At 39.6% G+C, this 17544-nt stretch overlaps 2 protein-coding genes across 4 annotated transcripts; both read right to left on the reverse strand.

Moving 5' to 3' along the window:
• Positions 1 to 571: 571 nt before the first annotated feature.
• On the reverse strand, positions 572 to 10787 carry LOC146376620 (uncharacterized). Of its 3 annotated transcripts, none has more exons than XM_084945870.1 (13): positions 10685 to 10787; positions 9378 to 10077; positions 8660 to 8727; positions 8330 to 8410; positions 7734 to 7823; positions 7535 to 7624; positions 5394 to 7266; positions 4997 to 5077; positions 3633 to 3905; positions 2964 to 3116; positions 2302 to 2577; positions 1980 to 2135; positions 572 to 1225 (listed from the first exon to the last, which is right to left on the reverse strand). In XM_084945870.1, the coding sequence occupies exons 2-13, from the start codon at positions 10012 to 10014 to the stop codon at positions 927 to 929; spliced, it is 4077 nt and encodes a 1358-aa protein (XP_084801996.1). In that variant the 5' UTR covers positions 10015 to 10077; positions 10685 to 10787; the 3' UTR covers positions 572 to 926. The 3 variants fall into 3 exon arrangements, with proteins under 3 accessions (XP_084801996.1, XP_084801994.1, XP_084801995.1); XM_084945868.1 differs by having other exon boundaries at positions 2946 to 3116; XM_084945869.1 differs by lacking the exon at positions 10685 to 10787 and adding an exon at positions 10414 to 10678 and having other exon boundaries at positions 2946 to 3116.
• Positions 10788 to 11459: 672 nt separating this feature from the next.
• On the reverse strand, positions 11460 to 12884 carry LOC146376621 (nuclear factor 7, ovary-like). Its single transcript, XM_084945243.1, has one exon. It carries the CDS (start codon positions 12882 to 12884, stop codon positions 11460 to 11462), a length of 1425 nt encoding a protein of 474 aa, XP_084801369.1.
• Between the last annotated feature and the right edge of the window lie 4660 nt (positions 12885 to 17544).

Here is a 17544-nt window from a genome sequence, read left to right on the forward strand (position 1 = left end):
CCTCCAAAACGTACATATTTAATTCGGTTACTAATTTGGAGTTATACAATGGGACTAGATGAAAATGTTTTCTATACTATATCATCTGTGCTGAATTTCAGATTATTGCACATTTATTTAAATAATTTAAAAGTAGCTGCTAATTCTTTCCAGCTGAAGATGCCCAGAAAACCTGAAAACTAACTAAATACAAATATGGTAAATGAAATAAGGTCAGCCAACAAGAAGCTACAATACTAAACACGTGCTTAAATGCTTCATTACTTTTTTAAATGTTGCAATATAATATTAATATCAGAGTGCTGAGTGTCAGACTGGCGACCTACTAAGGGTGTACCATGCATCTCTCTGTTACTGTTAAGAATGAACAGTGCAGTTCTGTCACCAAGTACTTTCTTTTTGAGAAATTAAGATACTGTTTTGATGAACCTTTTATAGTTATATTTGATCAAATTCAAACATTCTGAATGACTAATTTTCCTACCACTCCTGTACACTCTCGGTGTACAATAATGTGTCATCAAGACACAAGGTTTTGCCCCCCTGACCAAAAAAAAAAAAAGCTACAATATTATTTTTTAGACTTTACTGTTGAACATTTATTTTAACAAAGCATCATGTGCCAGTATACCAACCAATGTAACCAGATACTGTATTCAAAATTGGTCACAGTACCCAGGAACACCATAAAAAAAACCTTTTATCTAAATGTGAATAAAACAGTAATTTTTCAGTATTCATGAACAGTCTCTGTTAAACAAATTTGATAAAATAAAACATAAAAAAAACATGAAAACAAAAACTGAGAACTATAATGGAAAGATATTCTCACATCTGATATACAAATGGACAGAAAGATTAAAGAACAATAAGTCGGCTGAAGGATGTGAAATGTTGCAGGTTTGAGTATTAACATCATATCAAATCTACAGCTGTTGGTAATGTGGAGTACTTTGCTGTCCTGCTGATTTTCTGGGCCTTTTCCTGCTTTTTGGTGAATCTTGGAAACAGTCACTTTGTCTTTGCAGGGTTGTGATCCTGTTTCTGACGTAGTCCTTTACACCTTTCCATGAACGGTTTCTCAGCGCTCTTGGCTCAGCATCAAGACACCTGATGCAGTCGTCTTTCTGAGGCACCTTGTGGCCTTGAATGAAACTCATCATGTGTCTTTCTACAGCGTGGACCTCTGCCTCCTCCCACGTTTGTTTCGTTTTATGGTGGAAACCTATGAGGATGAAAAAAAACAAACATATAACAATATATTATTTTTTCATGGTTATTTCTTTTTATGATTTTGTCAGGGGCCATCTGTAGATGCTTCTATCATGCAACTGAATGTATTATTTGCTGTATTTCTGCTCACCTTGTTTTTATAGATAAAACCAGATGACTGTTTCATTTGGATGCTAATGACTGCTTGTTGAGAAAGTGCATCCATCATGCCCAACAAAGAAGTGGGTATACCTATTCCGTTTATTTTTAGATGTTAAATATAAATGACTACTTTACTTTTTATGAAATATATAATATTGAACTGGAAGGGCTATAAGTAAAATGCTCCACACACAGACTTTGTTCCATTTTGGATACTATTTGTTTACATTTGTTTATTTTCCATGAGCTCTTTTCACCTAAAATGCTGCATGTAGGACCACCATGTCTAGATTGTGTTAATATACTGTTAATATATTGTGAAATAGTTTGAATATTGTTTGACAAAATATGTGATTATTTCATTCATCGTGGTAAAAAGCTAACATTCCAAAAATTGGCAAAGATGAACGAGGCAGATGAAGAAAGATGTAAGGTTCAGGACCAGCAACACATAAAAGGTGGTTGGCCTACTAATTTGACTCTTGTATTTTTATTAATTTATAATAAGTTTGTGTGACAGTCCCATTATTTTGATGAAGGCAATCTAAACCAAAGGCAAACAGAAATGAATAGACAGGAAGTATATTAAAGGTGACCATTATTACCTTTCTCACTGGATTTGACAGATCTGCTCGTCTTGCTGGAGCTTGTTGTTTCTTCATGTTCTTGTTGATCATAAAACATTTCTGTTCCACCACCTGCATAGGAGAAGTCATTGTGATCCCATGAACTGGCTTGTTCTCCACCTGCAGACTGTCTCACTGTATTGAAGACAAAAAATATATACGTATAAGGAAAATTATTACTTTATTACTTTTTACTGGGAATCTTAATGGGGAGAGTATGGGGAGAGATAAGTCAATTAAGAGGGAATGTTGAAGAAAATAACATCATATCAAATCTACAGCGGTTAGTAATGTGCAGTACTCTGCTGTGGCTCTGCTGATTTTCTGGGCCTTTTCCTGTTTTTCGGTGAATCCAGGGAGAAGCCGCTTTGTCTTTGTAGGGTTGTGATCCTGTTTCTGACGTAGTCCTTCACACCTTTCCACGTGCGGTTTCTCAGCGCTCTTGGCTCAGCATCAAGACACTTTATGCAGTCGTCTTTCTGAGGCACCTTGTGGCCTTGAATGAAACTCATCATGTGTCTTTCTACAGCGTGGACCTCTGCCTCCTCCCACGTGTGTTTAGTTTTATGAAGGGAACCTGTCAGGACGAAAAGAAAAGAAATCAATGATCCTGACATTAAAATTCATCTTGGGCAGAGAGTATAGGAATATTTTTCTGAGAACTTCCTTGTGATCTGCGTGCAAGCCCAAAACCAAAAATAAAATCTAATTATTTAATTTGCACTGATAAAAAGCAGGTATCCCTAAAACCTGGGCTAAAATGCTAGCCACGCAATGACAGAGTAAGAGCCATGGAGGTCTAAAAGATCAACTGAATTCTACTAATGTACTGAACTGTAAGTAAAATTAAGTCCGAAAGTCTGGTAATGAAAACATCTCTGCAGCAGGTAGTAGCTAGCATGACATGATATTACCTAAAAACACCGTGTCAGTCTTAAAGACTACCATTATTAGCTTGTCCACCTGATTTGACAGATTTGGGACGTGTAGTCTTGCTGGAGCTTCTTGTTTCTCCATGTGCTTTTTGATGATTAAAAGGTGCCTCTCCATTGTCTGCAGTAGAGCCTTCATCGTGATCCTGTGAGTCAGCTTGTCGTCCACTCGTAGGCTGTCTCGCTATAAATAAATAAGTAAGTAAGTAAGTTTATGTTCACCTTAGAAATCCCAGCACATATACACAGACATGCAAATACAATACAGATTTTACAGCAAATATAACTCTAATCTGTACCCTAAAACAGCATTTAAGGGTACAGCATAAAACTGTGAGTATTCAAAAAAATCAGCTGGATTATTTGAAACAACACCACGATGAAAACTGCTGTGATCATAAAAAGAACAGACTGGTATTGTTAAAGTGGTGGGCAATTATTAGGTTTTGTTGGCCATTCTAATAGAGGAAGACACTCATGACTTTGTGAAAGAGACAGATACCAAAAAAAAGCTGAACAGAGAGATCGAAGAGTGAGAGAAGGAGGTAAAGAATAAGCAAAGGAAGAATAGCAAAGAATAAGCAAAAAGGGTTGTTGAAGAAATTCACAATCCCCCCCCACCCCAAAAAAACCAACAAAAAAAACCAGGTCTGGCCTTTAACAACATATCACATCTATAGCTGTAGGTAATGTGCAGTACTTTGCTGTGGTTCTGCTTCTCTGGGCCTTTTGCAGCTGGTCGGTGAATCCTGCGAAGAGTCATTTTGTCTTTTCAGAGTTGTGATCCTGTTTCGGACGTAGTTCTTTAGACCTTTCCACGTGCGGTTCCTCAGTGCTTTTGCCTCAGCTTCAAGACACTTGACGCAGTCGTCCTTCTGGGGCACTTTGTGCTCCTGAATGAAGCGCATCATGTGTTTTTCTACAGCACAAACCTCAGCATCCCCCCATACGTGTTTGGGTGTACATTTGGAGCCTGACAGAATAAAAAAAGAGAACTCACATTAATCCTGAGAAGAGGAAATGTGTGGAGTTTCTGTTCCAGAAACAGAACCAAGTTAAACTCTCTGACAATTACTGGGGTAACAGACTGAAATCAACCTGCTTGGTGGCAGGTTTTCTTCCACAGATTCGCTCTGAATCTCACCCTCTCCTGCTACACCTCCACCATCACTCAGTTCTCCCTTATTTATTGATACAGTCGATGTCAAATCTCATATTGGAGCAATTTGCACACATTTACATATTTACAAACGTGCTTAGATATTAAGCAGTAAATGCATAGAAAGAATCAACAGTACTGAGTTAGCCAATCAGAAGAGTTGTGGGCTGCACTGACCCAGACTAGAGTTACATTTCAAGGGAGGTGGACATCAGGTTACGGTGTAGGGTTTCAGAAAGGTTTGCAATTCCCTGTAAGACAATCTTTTTCTGAATGCATTTCACGTTAAAATCTTTCTAGTGACCTCCAACATATTTCAGCCATGTGTTGAAACATGTTTGCACATATAAATATAGTAGTAAAATGATTCAAATTAACATTTTGAACCTGAGAACATGTTTTCCACTGAAAATGTAAAACATCCAAACATAAACTGTGTTTTGTGCATTTTCACTTTCGCTTGTTGTAATCTGGATTTTTTCTGTGTCAAGTTACTGTTGCACTGTAATGGAAATTCCCTGTGGACGAGTCTACACAGTCACAAAACACAAAGCACATGGACGTCTGCACAGACCCTTTTAACTTATCATGAATATTAAGTCACTTGGACCCAAGCGGACTCACGGATGCAGAGCATAATCGAGGACAGAATCATCTGACAGATGATGACAGTGAGAATGTTTTTTAGGTTCAGGTTTATCAACAGCAAAAAAGCCAACGAGCGCACCTCTTTTGGAACATTTTGAACACAACAGCTTAACAAATCTTTTGCTTCTTTTACTGTTTCATGACCTGCTATTTTTTTAATGACTTAACTGCCATTAATTATTTTTTTCTGTCCTGTTTTTTTTGGCTAAAAATGAAAAAGAAACATGAGAAAGTCTGTTAAAGTTCACCATGATTACCTCTGATAGATTTGTTGGCACTTTTTCCTCCACGTTTTTTAAGAGATGCTGGTCTGCCTTCACTATGATCCCACGAGTCAGCTGAATTAAAGACAAAAAGATGTTTTCTCTCAGAAATCCCCGCACGTATACACACATTTCTTCAAATAAATTGCAGGATTTACACACACTTGTTTTTTTAACTTAACTGAGTGACTCCTGCTTTATATATTCACTCAGCATGTTGCCTTCTGTAAACAATCACAACTGAGTAGCTCATGGCGTACGTTTTTTTTAACCAGTTAAAAATATCCAACTTTCTTACTTTTTTCGTATATTTCTAGCTAGTGATGGGAGTCAGGAATCAGTGCCAATTAGTCTAATGTAGTGTAGGCCTACTTTTTATAAGCCTTATTACCTTCAGAATCCATTTCAATATCATCCAATGTGGAGTCATTGCACTGCCGCAGGATCTGGATTTTGTTATTAGGCCCAAAAATTTGGTTGGCTTCATTTTCATCCAGGTTCATCAGTTGTAGCATTTTTGCAAAATGCTTGCGGACATTTTTTGATGTCAGACCTTCAGAGTTTTGAGCTCCACATTCTTTGATAAATCCTTGAAGACAATCTGTCCCCCTGTAGTTAGACAGAGCATTTGGTCGGGCAAAGACGAAGGGATTCTTACTGGTGATCCCACATGCCTCACGAGAATCCACTAGAAGCTCCAGAGCCGACTCAAATGAGGGCTTCAGTAAAACAGGGACTTTTCTCCCGCAGTCCCCACGTACGTCAACTCTGGTGAAGAACCTACACATGGTTTTTTCCAACTCTGTGACAGACGGGTCCAAGTCATCAGGCGGATCTGATTTTGTTCGTGACATGAATTCCGTCAGCTGAATCGTTGCAACCTCTCGAGGCTTTCTCTTGTTGAAGAGGATTATCCGGGAAAGCATGACTCTGGCCAGAGCGACAAAGTTTTCTGTAGAAAGACTGTCTCGTAGATTCTTCTCAGCTGTAGTATGAACCTTCTCCAAGTGGAAATGCAAGCGCTTCATATCTTGAACAAGTGGTATCTGCTTTGCTCGTTTTGATTTAATTTCTCTGAGACTTCTTAATGCGGCCGAAGAAACAAGCTTAGTCCACTTCTTTTGGTACACAGAGAGGAAGTTTTTAGCAGCCTCTGCCTGTTTTGTATCACCAGACTTTACCGCGTTATCCTTAACAATACTGCAGGTCTTCTGCAGGCTGTGACCAAGCTTGATTGCAACTGAAGGAGCGGCGTAAATTTTGGTTTCTGAATCATAGCCTGCCAGGACGTTCACTGCAGACACCACACGCTGGAAGTTTGAAGGGTGAAAGAAGTCCTCCAGCTTCTTCATTGGGGTCGTTTTTTGAGCCTCAAGCACAAGTCTTGCTATCTGACGAAGGTTTTGTCTTATATATGGGTGCTTTTTCGCATCACGGCCATAATGATTGTACATGTATTCCCCAAACTGCAAGAGAATCCTGTCATCCATGACAGCTCGCGTCACATCATCGTATATCATTTCATTCAGAATGCTCCTAGCGACATCACTTATGCCACGGTCTTCACAGTCCACAGTTGCCAGCACACACATTGATGCAATGCGCTTTTTTCCAATACCTGAATCCTTTTCAATCTTGCTTTTCGCTGGGCACGTCCTCATGTGTTTGAACAGGTTTCTCTTCACAAAAAGACCATGACAGTGAAGACAAGGAAGAAAGTCACGGGCCTGTCCAAGCACTTTCGGTCTTTGTCGTACGACAAGAGTTCCCTCTCCTGTTTTCAAAACATTTTTATTATGTGCAAAGTTTCCTTCATTTGTTAATTTTTTCCATATATTTTGTCTTTCTTTGGAGTGTTTGGGATACTGAAATGCAGCTGCAACCTCTGGTTTGTCACTGTGAATTGACTCAAAATGCCGTGACAGTTTTAATACAGCCTTGGAGCAAAACAAGCAGTAATTCTTCTTGTCATAAAATCGAGCTTTTGAATTTGGTCGTTTTACAGCTGGCAACACTGGCGTTTGTGACGCTTCTGCCTGACTAATCACAGGTTTCCTCTTTATAGGAGTGACTCCTTTATCCTTTTCTGAAGAATTTTCTGATTTTGAGTTCTGCTCTTCTTGGTGCGGTTCTTCACTCACGGGGGACTCTGGATCGCTATGACTGGATTCATCTGAAGAACCTTCTTTGAACTCTTCATCACTCCCTGGTGAGTAATCCTGATCATCGTCCTCCCCTGACATGTCTGAAACAACTTCCTTTTTCTGAAAGAAATAAAAGAAATCTTTTTTTCCTTGACTTAAGATTAAACAAAAACAACAACAAAAACATATATAAACAAATTAAAAATCTCTAACATTATACCCTTCAAAAAAGTCCTTTTTGATTTCCCCAAAACACGGGGTTATGGTCACTTTTTATTATTAATGATAATTTAAAATTCATAATGTAATACAATAATAAAATCCAACATGCTGTAATCAGCATGCAAAATTTAATATCACAAACAAAGTAAAAAATGCAGGTAAATACCAGCGATTCTGCAGGTGACTCTGGCGTATCACAAGCATCATTTTCCTCGTCATAGTATGAAGGTGAAGAACCATTTGCTGAATTACGCGACTGTAATAGCAATAATTAAAAGGTGATATGATGTGATAACAACCTTGACAATCACACAGCATATGAAAAGCCCAAAGAATGTGCAAGCAATAATTTATTGTGCAGTTACCTTTGAATTTGCAGCAGTCTGTTCACACTGAGGTGGCTCATCATCTGATGACTGCCCATCGCTGCTGTTATCTGATGGCAATGCTTTCAGCTTAACAGGAGGAAAGTGAAGTAAGCAGGGAGGAACTGTGTAGAATTTTCTTTAAGTATTTTAAAGTATTAATACCAGATAACAACCCAGCAAACATTTTGACTTTGAAAAAACATCAACTTCATCATTACACTTTCTAGCAAGAAAGAAAATTAAACACCACGTCTTTCAGTCTGGGAGACGCCGACATTATGGGCAGGGGGAACTAACTTAAGTTCATATTGCAACATGTGAGACAAAATTGATGTATGTTAACACAAATAGCAATAACAGACTCTCATAATTCTACTTATTGTACATGGAGAAAACGTGTTCCCATCTGTTCACGACTACTTAGTTAACAAATTAATCGGTATGTCCACCACTTCACAGTTCTGTTTTTGTTGTTGTACTGCGCACAATTTTGACCAGAGATGTGCTATCAGGGTTTCAACTATGTTTGTTGGGAACTATTTAAAAGCATCAATTACCTTCTTCATTTAAAAAAAAAGCCATAACACACTTACAAGTTTATCCATCTCTGCCAGTTGTTTAAGCAGCTCAGCGCGCTGCTGTAAAACATCTGAACGCCGCTTTTCACTGCTGGCCTGAAAGCAGACATAATAAAACCATTACAGGACAAAATATAATAGTTATAGTAGTAATCATCTAAAATCTCCAAGGTTCTTTAACATGATGTTGGTTAAAAGGTAAGATTCATACTGCAGTACTACAGTTAAAAGTGACTTAAAATATAAACCGCAATAAAAGCAAAAAGGTGTGGAAAAATGCAAATATCTTCAAATCATCCATCAAACAGCAGAAGTTTCATCTGCATTTGCTGTTATTTTCCTCACCGTAGTAGATCTATTTATATTTTTGTTTTGAACAGCTGCTTTTGGGACGGGGTCATTCACAGCTCCAGCTGAGAAGACAGTAAAGTTAAAAACAAACACACAAAGTGTTAAACAGTTCTGCAAACACTTGTTTAGACAGGCGAAACAAAGTCAACTTTTTAGTTTACATTTTTTTAAGTATAACAATCCACAACAGACAAATTAGATCAGTCTAACGTAACATAATCTACATTTTGGCTACATTTTTAAAGACTGTGTGAGGAAGAGCTAAAAGACTTTAAAAGACATCTACACTTCCGAAAAAACAAAAACAAAAAAAACAAACAGGTGGATCTATTAGAGCCAACTGCTATATATATATCTGAAACCTAAAAAATAATTGAGGATTTAGTCAAAACTGAACTCTTTAAGTTTTAATCCTAATCTCTGAATTTCATGCTTTCCTTAAATATCAGATATTCAAGAATTTAATTTGTTAGCTTTGTCATACAGTGTTGTTCTTTTGTCCCGTGATAGCTATAGAATATGATTCAACACCCCTCAAAACCCTAACACTTAATCAACTATTTGCATTTATGTAAGCCGCTTAACTAATGCACCAACTAAAATACTAAACACTGCTTTGGACCGAGTTTAAATCCAACCTTGCATGCGTACCTACATTAATATGATATGAAAAAATACATTGTAACATGCATGTAATACAGCTACAGCTTACCTCTGCAATGTGATGAAGGTAACCACTCACGCTGCTCCTGAGAGGTGGATGAGGTGTAGCTTTGAGTGTTTCCTGCACCATGAGCGGACTCCACATTTTCTCCTTCAAAAGCAGCTTGATGTTGTCTGCATGATGGCAGGCGGGGGGGTAGACCTTGAATCCCACTTGACAAACCCTGACTGGATACTGGATTTTGAAATGTCTTGAAGGCATTGTGGGATGAGAGAACAGATAAATCCTGGGGCCCACAAAGCTGAAGTCCTTGGTTTGACTGTCGAAGAGCTGGTGGGGTAACATTTTTTCCTTGGTTCGCTGATACCATGATCGATGAAAGGTTAGAGCTTTGCTGATTAAAAGAAATACCTTGAGAGAGATTTGGGATATCTGTGGCAAACAGCGAGCCGGATGATGGAATGCAGCCAATATGAGAGGTTTTATACATGTCAGCATGGGGGTTGTTTCTGGAAGATACAGTGTTCAAGTTGTTAGTACAACTCTGATTGGATGCCTGCATGTGCTCATAGGAGGTGGGGAGAAGGCTGACAAGCGGGTTCTGAGATGAAGCTGCTGACCAGCCATTCTGGGCCATCCAAGACGGACAGGGAATGTGGCTCTTATTTGCTGTCGGGTTATCCATCACTCTCCATCACCATCAAAGTTCACTCCTTGAAAGTCTCCTTTACTTCCTTGAGTAGAGGTCCTAACAGAAATAGAACATTATAATACCAGAATTTCATTACTTTTCTGTGGTGTGTTTTGAATTTTTAATCCAGGTTTTCAAAGCTGAAAACGGGCAGAAGACAATAGAAAAATCATAAAATAATGAATCAATACCAAAACATTTTGGAAAACGCACACGTAAGAACATGCAAGAAGGGAAAATGTAGTAACTGAAATCAGCCTTTCGCTTTACGAAAAACAGGTCAGCTTAGCACCAAAATGTGTTTTAGCTGAGTGGGTCACCGACCCTTGAAGCTGCACCGCACCAAATAACATATCAGTCTCTGAATGATATTTTTAAAAAATGAATACTTACTGGGCATTGATGTTTACAGCGAGAAATGGACAGTTGCGTTTAAACTGCTGCAAATACGGTCGAAACGAGAAAAACGTAACTAGCTTAACAATGTGCTATCAAGTCAGTTTTTTAACTAGCTGTTAGCTGTTAGCGCGCTCAGCATCAAAAACCATAAAAATATCCGTAAAACTGATACTAGTTCTAAAATTAGTGATATGAAATAAACAGAGTGTGCAAAAAATCAATTTAATTTCCCGCAAACCGCTTTAGAAACCAGGAAAAACCATACCTGCGGCCATAACCGGAAGTAGTGGTCGTTGTTTACATCACAGCATCACTGAGAAAGTAAAACTTCCGTCTATTTTTTCCAAAATAAGATACAGTTCTATAAGTATAAAATAAATTGGACTTTCACTTAAAAAAAAATTTAATGAGCCAAAGGTGGAAGAAATTGTATTTATTTAAAAATAATTTCTGCCACGCTGTAAAAGCTCAATAACGAGCAAACAAAGGTCATTTTTTAAATTAATGTTACCGCATCCTTCCTTACGATGTCACATTCATCAGCCGTAAGTGACGTTAAATCTGTTGGAAGAGAAGCAAGAGATACCCACACTGGTTCTTTCTCATCATGTAGCCATGACAGCATCTGATATGTGCTGTTCCAATTTATCAACCTAAGATCAGTTTGTTGGCTGACCATTTCCCCATAGACAGCCCCCTACTGGTGATAAATCTCATCAAAATACATTCAGTACATTTCAAAACAGAAAGATTCCTTTTGTTTACAGTTATTATCATTGTCATTAACATATTTTTTTAAAACAAAAATATATCTAATTTCTCAAGTATTTCGGGTAAAAGCAATCAAAGCAACGAATCATTTCTTTTGTGGGATGAAAGAAAATATAATCAGTCACGGACTATTTTCAATATAAAAAAGTAACAAATGTAAGTCATCTCCATACAGTCATCTCAAAATGTGTTTAATGCAGTCCATGTAGTGTATAAACATACATTTAAGTACACTTGTGCATACAGTACACAGAAGCATGATACACTGACTATACTACAAAAATCTTTCTCACTATGGGGGAAATATCAGTCTGACAGACTTTTATGCTACCAGGCTCTCCAATATGCAAATATGGAAAGAGTTTCTCAGTGATAGTGTCTTTGTAGGTGTATATGTGAGCCATGCCATCAACATCATAGAAGGACACCTCTCCTGTGTCATAGTCCAGCTGGATTCTTATCCTTTGGAGACTCTTCTTCACTGTCATAGCTTGACCAAAACCATTACAGCATTTTCCACTGCCATATAGCAAACACCAGACTCCAAATTCAGGTGAAGCAGAATGCTCTCCCTTCCTGTTAGATGACTCTTTAGTCAAACCAATATTCCAGCGAGGATGGTCTCCCACCACCACATCCCAGCCATGTTTCCCTGAGCTGAAAACCTCAGAGCCAAAAACATTAAAATACTGAGTGTTTCTCTCTGGATTGTTGGGAAGCTGCTGCTTTGTGTCTCCAAATCTCACACTGGTCAGATCGTCAGACAGACAGAGAACTGGGTGTGCAGTGTTTGGGTCCAGAATGACAGGACTGAAGTGGACGTTCTCCTTCATCTTCTCCCACACTCTGAAGGACAGGTTGCCCAGGTGTTTGGCCACATCTATCAGTGCTCCTGAGACCAGCTGTGGATCTGACACTGAGCTCTGGGCTCTGGCTCTGCTCTGAGTGTCTTTATAACTGCTGAGGAATGGCACACTGTGTTTCTGCAGCTCTTCTTCAACAGCAGAGATGCTGTCTGACAGAGAGGAGATCTGCTCCTCAATCATCTTCATCTCTCTGCTGATAGTCCTCCCCTTCTGCTCCTCTTCCTCCCTCAGAGCTGCCAGTCTGGACTCCTCTTCCTCTTTCAGGAACTGCTGGAGCTTGTTGAACTCTGCTCTGATCTGCCTCTCTGTGGACAACAGCTGCTTCTTGGAGTGTTGAATCACTTCATTGTATGTTTCCTCCACTTGTTTGTATTTGTTCCTCTTGTCCTGCAGAGACTTTAAGTCAGATTTCAGCTGCTCCTTCAGGTCACTGACTGCTTCTTCTACAGGAACCACTTTGTGACTCTGGTGGAGAGAAAACTCACACACAGGACACACAGTACTCTGCTCATCCACACAAAACAGTTTATATCCTTGATGTATGTTGCAAACCACCGCCACGTTTTTTTCTTTTTCTGTCAGATATGATTCAGATTTCTGTCTCAGTGTAAAGGAGTCAGGCAGTTGTTTCAGTGCAAAGTTGACAAATAGAACATCCTTTGAAGATTTTCTTTTACAAACTGGACAGTTTTTGTTTTTAGCTTGTTCCCAAAATTGTTGCAAGCAGCTTGAACAGAAGCTGTGGTTGCAGCTCAGAGACACAGGATCTCTGAAAGTCTCTGAACACACATGGCAACTCAGGTAATTTTCAAGAACTTTTTCATCCATTTGAACTTCCTTCTTACTCAACAAATTCTTGTTGAATTGTCTATTTTTCGTAGTCGTATTTTTCAGGAGGAGATCTCACACCTTGCAGTGGAATAGTCTGTTTGACAGTGTGGAAATGTTTTCATTCATGACTGTTAAAAACAAGTCAACCAGGCGATGGTGTTGTCGTAATGCAATCTTAGAAGATCTTGGCAGTTTTGTTTCCATATAGAAAGAAAATGAAAGAAGAAAATTATATGTTTTAGCTCTCAGGATTTGCTTTTACTTAAATAAAGTGTAAAAATAACAGAGAGAAGGAGAAATCTGAGTTGTTTTAGTCTGCTGAGGAGGATTTCAACTGACAGATACTAAACCAGTTTTACAACATTTTTTTCAGCAACTGCCACAGGAAACACTTTCCCAGCATTGCCTTAACCAGAAAAGAGGACTTATGGGTGAGCACATACTCGTCTGCGAGAACTCCTGCAGTTGCTAAAGTGGTTACTTTCTGCTCATTCAGGTATAACACTATACTCTCTGGAAGACACTTTTTAAAGTCTTCCAGCAACATCAATTCACGCAATGAATCATAATCACTGGCTTTTGAAGCAGCGCACCACTTGTCAAAGAGGATACCTTTTTCCCTGGCAAACTCCACATACGTTTGGGAGGGAAGTTTCCTCTGTAGCCGAAATTTCTGCCTGTATGCTTCTGGAACCAATTCATATGCTTGCAACACAGCTGATTTAACACAAGAATACTCCAAACTGTCTTGTAAGGGAAGCGCAGCTACCACCTCTTGGGCTTTTCCAGTCAGTTTACACTGTAATAAAAGGGGCCAGATCTCACTAGGCCACCGCAAAGCACCAGCAATGCGCTCAAATGCTGCAAAATAAGAATCCACCTCAGCCTCTTTAAATGCAGGCACTAAAGAAATGCACTTACTAATGTCATAAGGAGTAGTAGACACGGGGGCAGAACCTAGACCATCAGCGGAGACAGATGAGGCCCGTGGCTGAGACTCCAGCTCCAGCTTACGCAGCCTCACTGTTTTATCTGCCTCCATTTCCAGCTTTCTGATCTCAAGCTCTAATTGAGCTCGCCTGGCTTGAGCGTTCTCCTCGGCCTCCAACTGGAGCCGTGCCAAGCGCATCTTTAGCCGGGCCCCGTCCCGTGCTTCTGAACTTCCAGAGGAAAGGGGATCATAGCGAGGGAGCGTGCGCGGCGTCTTCCCCCGCTCATCTCCCACACTGTCATGACCCGTACCATCTTTATGGTCCCCCTCAAATGAGGAGGTTTGACTAGGCTCACCAGAGACCACAGGCACTTCAGGCAGATCGGGGACTTGCATTAGATCAGCCTCCACCAACTCGTCTACTACCCGCTTTTTCAGGTCACTCTTACGGAGTGTTTTAGAGACCTGTAGCATAAGGTGTTCTGCAATTTGCAGCAATTTGCATTTGTGGCACCGCTCAAGGAGCACAACAGACGGAGCTTTTAAAAAATCCTCTAAACAAAATGGAGCCGACATGGCGCTCAAAACAGGGAAGAGGGCAGAAGAAGAAAAAACCCCCACAACTGAGCAAAACACACGTTCTCTCTTTCACAAAAGGGAATTCTCCTTATGGGGAAAAGGAGGATCCCGGACGAGCCCCCACTTATGTTACGACGACATACACAAGCCCCCAACACAAAACTGAGTAAAGAAAAAGGTTTTAATTACAAACTTTAAACAGAAAACCGACAGGGCTGTTCAACAGACCACTGGGCAAACAATTATTACATAAAGAAAGAACAGTCAAGAGTAAACGCTAAAGGTTAACTAAGGCAAGCTGGCCACACACAAAATAAAAGCTAAGCGTTAACTAAGGCAAGCCAGCATCACAAAATTCTACTCATAGCCAGCTAGCAGCTCAAAACTCTAATCAGGCTAAGTTCAAGCATGCACCTAGGTTTGACAAAGTTCAGCAATATGAACAAGTTCAACAAAGATCGAAGAGGGAGGCACGAAGGGCAAACTGCATGTTCAGTCCTAAGCAGCAGCCACTGAGTGAAGGAGCTCCAGCCTTTTGTAGCCACAGGTGGGCACGATCAGCCACTGATTGCCTCTTGGAGCATCACGGGATCCCCGGGCAGCCAATTGTCCGTGTGGTCTGGCACACTTCATTCTGCATAAGAGAGGGTTGGCACGGGTCTCCCAGTAACCAATCACACACAAGTCATGGCACACATGGATTTGCATGAACACAAAAAGGCAGTCTCACTCCCTCCAAGGCCCAGGGCCGTAACAATGGCAAAAATCCCCTCAGAATCTACTGAACAGCCTAAATTCAGAAGGTTATATGATGTTATAACAACACAGAGAGTAACGTCTGTGGCTTCAATCACCACATACTCCAGTATCTATCAGTACTGTGGCACAAAACAATCGGTGTATGTTTATGTGTATCCATGCTTTTGGTTGCAGTGACATTGCCCACTTCTGATTTTGCTTTACAGATGCTGTCTTCACAGTGTGCTTGGGTTATGACATCACCGCTTTTGACTTTTAGGTCCATCTCCAAAAGAAACAGCAATAAAAAAATCATTTTGTATATTTCCTTGTGTATATATAAAAAGTACACAGTGAATGCTGATTGGATACATATGTTTTTAAAATTCTGTTGATTTAGTTACAAAAATGTTTGTTTTAGGACAACCAAACTTAACAGCAGCAGTGATGCTCAACTGATCCTCGTACGGCTTTAATGTAGTTTTTATATTAGTGGTTGTCTACCTCAGATTGCTCAATCAGTAACATTTTACTGTAGAGAGATCTGAACATTTTCAGATCAAAAAACATAAGACATCCCTTTGCTTCGCTTTCAAACAGCAGCTTTGAAATTAAACCCTCAGAGTGACACGAGGCTGTTATCTGTCGTGCAGAATCGATAGAAACTGAATGAAAGTGTGAAAGCTTATATTCTCTTTCATCGAACAAAAGGTAAAAAAAACCCTGTCAAATGACTGAATCTCTTTATAACTGTAAAGCAGTTTGTTATAAGGGCTTTCATTTTAATTTACTTACACTAACAAAAGCCAAACTGCAATGTAATCAAAACCTCTTTGTAATTTTACTTTAATCGTTATGCAGAATGGTGATGGCACAATGCAAGTATTACTATCAGATAAATGTAGTATAGTAGCAAGTGGAACATTTCTAAGTAGGGCTGTAATAGATAACCAACAGTAAGAATGACAACACGGCATTTCTGATTATGCAGATTTAAAAGACAATTGTGGTTTGGGAAGTCTCGCTCTGAATCCTTAATTTTTGCAGTTTGGAGGCTTCACAGAAATGCTCAAGGAGCTGTTCAGAAATTAAATGAAATTTAAATTATTGGCAGTTTTATAAGCCTTTTTTTTGGCTTTCTAATTTGGGAGTCTTTGGGGATTGGCTTCATCGGCTTGTCTTCATTTCTTTGCTTGAAAGTTGTGGCGTGGTCTGTGCTGTCTGCTGTTCCTCAAGTTTACCCTTGTTCATTTGACAAGCCTCAAAATGAGGACTCATCTGTTTAGTGCGCCTGAAAATAAGAAAAAATAAAATATTTTGATATTCGTTGCAGAGTATTGATAAGAGGCTAATACAATATATTACTGTTTTTCCTGCCCTATATCTAATTCATAGTTTTAGACCAATACCTGGTCTTTCATGCCTGCCTACCCACCTTCCTTCCTTTCAGAGCCACTGTAGCTGCAGTCTTGACTGACAAGGCGATATAAGCCATGATCCAGAATTGATAGAAAAAGATGAAAGCATTGCAGAACTTGACTTTGCACAAGCTAAATCCCCAGGTGACTGTGTTCAAAACAAACTCTGCAGCTGCAGCGAAAAATGAGTCCACATCTGTTACTCCTCATCTGTTTTGTTTCCTTTGTTTTTAGAAATTCATGATCGCCACATACGCTTCTGTTGCTTCAGTTTAATAAGCTTTTTCCTCACTATGTATGCTTTGATGCTGTTGTGTCTGCTCATTTCTTTCGTTCTTTTTTTCTTTTATTATGCATAAGAAGAAAGTAAAGAAATGAGGGAAAAGTAAGCATGATTAATACAGTGCTATCTACCTACTATAACTCTAATTGTGGCACAGAGTAAGTGCATTGGTAGCTGCTGTTGTCATCACTGTGGGTGGCTGTTTTTAATCTATAGTAAGTGAAGGCTATTAAGAAACGTATCCATAGCACAGTAGCACACCGGCTAGCACTGTCACCACATAGCAAGTAGGCTATGAGTTTAAACCTGCTGGCTAACTGGAGCACTGCTGTGTCAAGTTTGCATGACATTATTCCCATGCCTCCATGGTTTTCTCCAGGTACTCTGGCTTTCTCCCACAGTACAAAGACATGCATGTTATATTAGATGGTGAATATAGCATGCATGCAGGCCATCACAGGCCCTGTGATGGCCCTGTGATTCCAGACTGTTGGCTGGAACAGTGACCCACAGTCCTGATTGATAAGCAGTTAATAGCTGAAATTAACAGTTATGGCTTTTGCTTAAAAATGATTCCCGAGTTCTTGGGCTCAGTGAGGGAATCGATTGAGACCTGATGCACCATCGAGCTTCTGAAACACTGGAAGACCCCTTGAGTATTCCTAATAAAATTACCAGCGGAGAAGAAGTTACTCTGAACTGCTCCCT

Source organism: Perissodus microlepis, chromosome 12, assembly GCF_051167445.1.
Source record: "Perissodus microlepis isolate ML-2025 ecotype Zambia chromosome 12, ASM5116744v1, whole genome shotgun sequence".
Lineage (NCBI taxonomy): Eukaryota > Metazoa > Chordata > Actinopteri > Cichliformes > Cichlidae > Perissodus > Perissodus microlepis.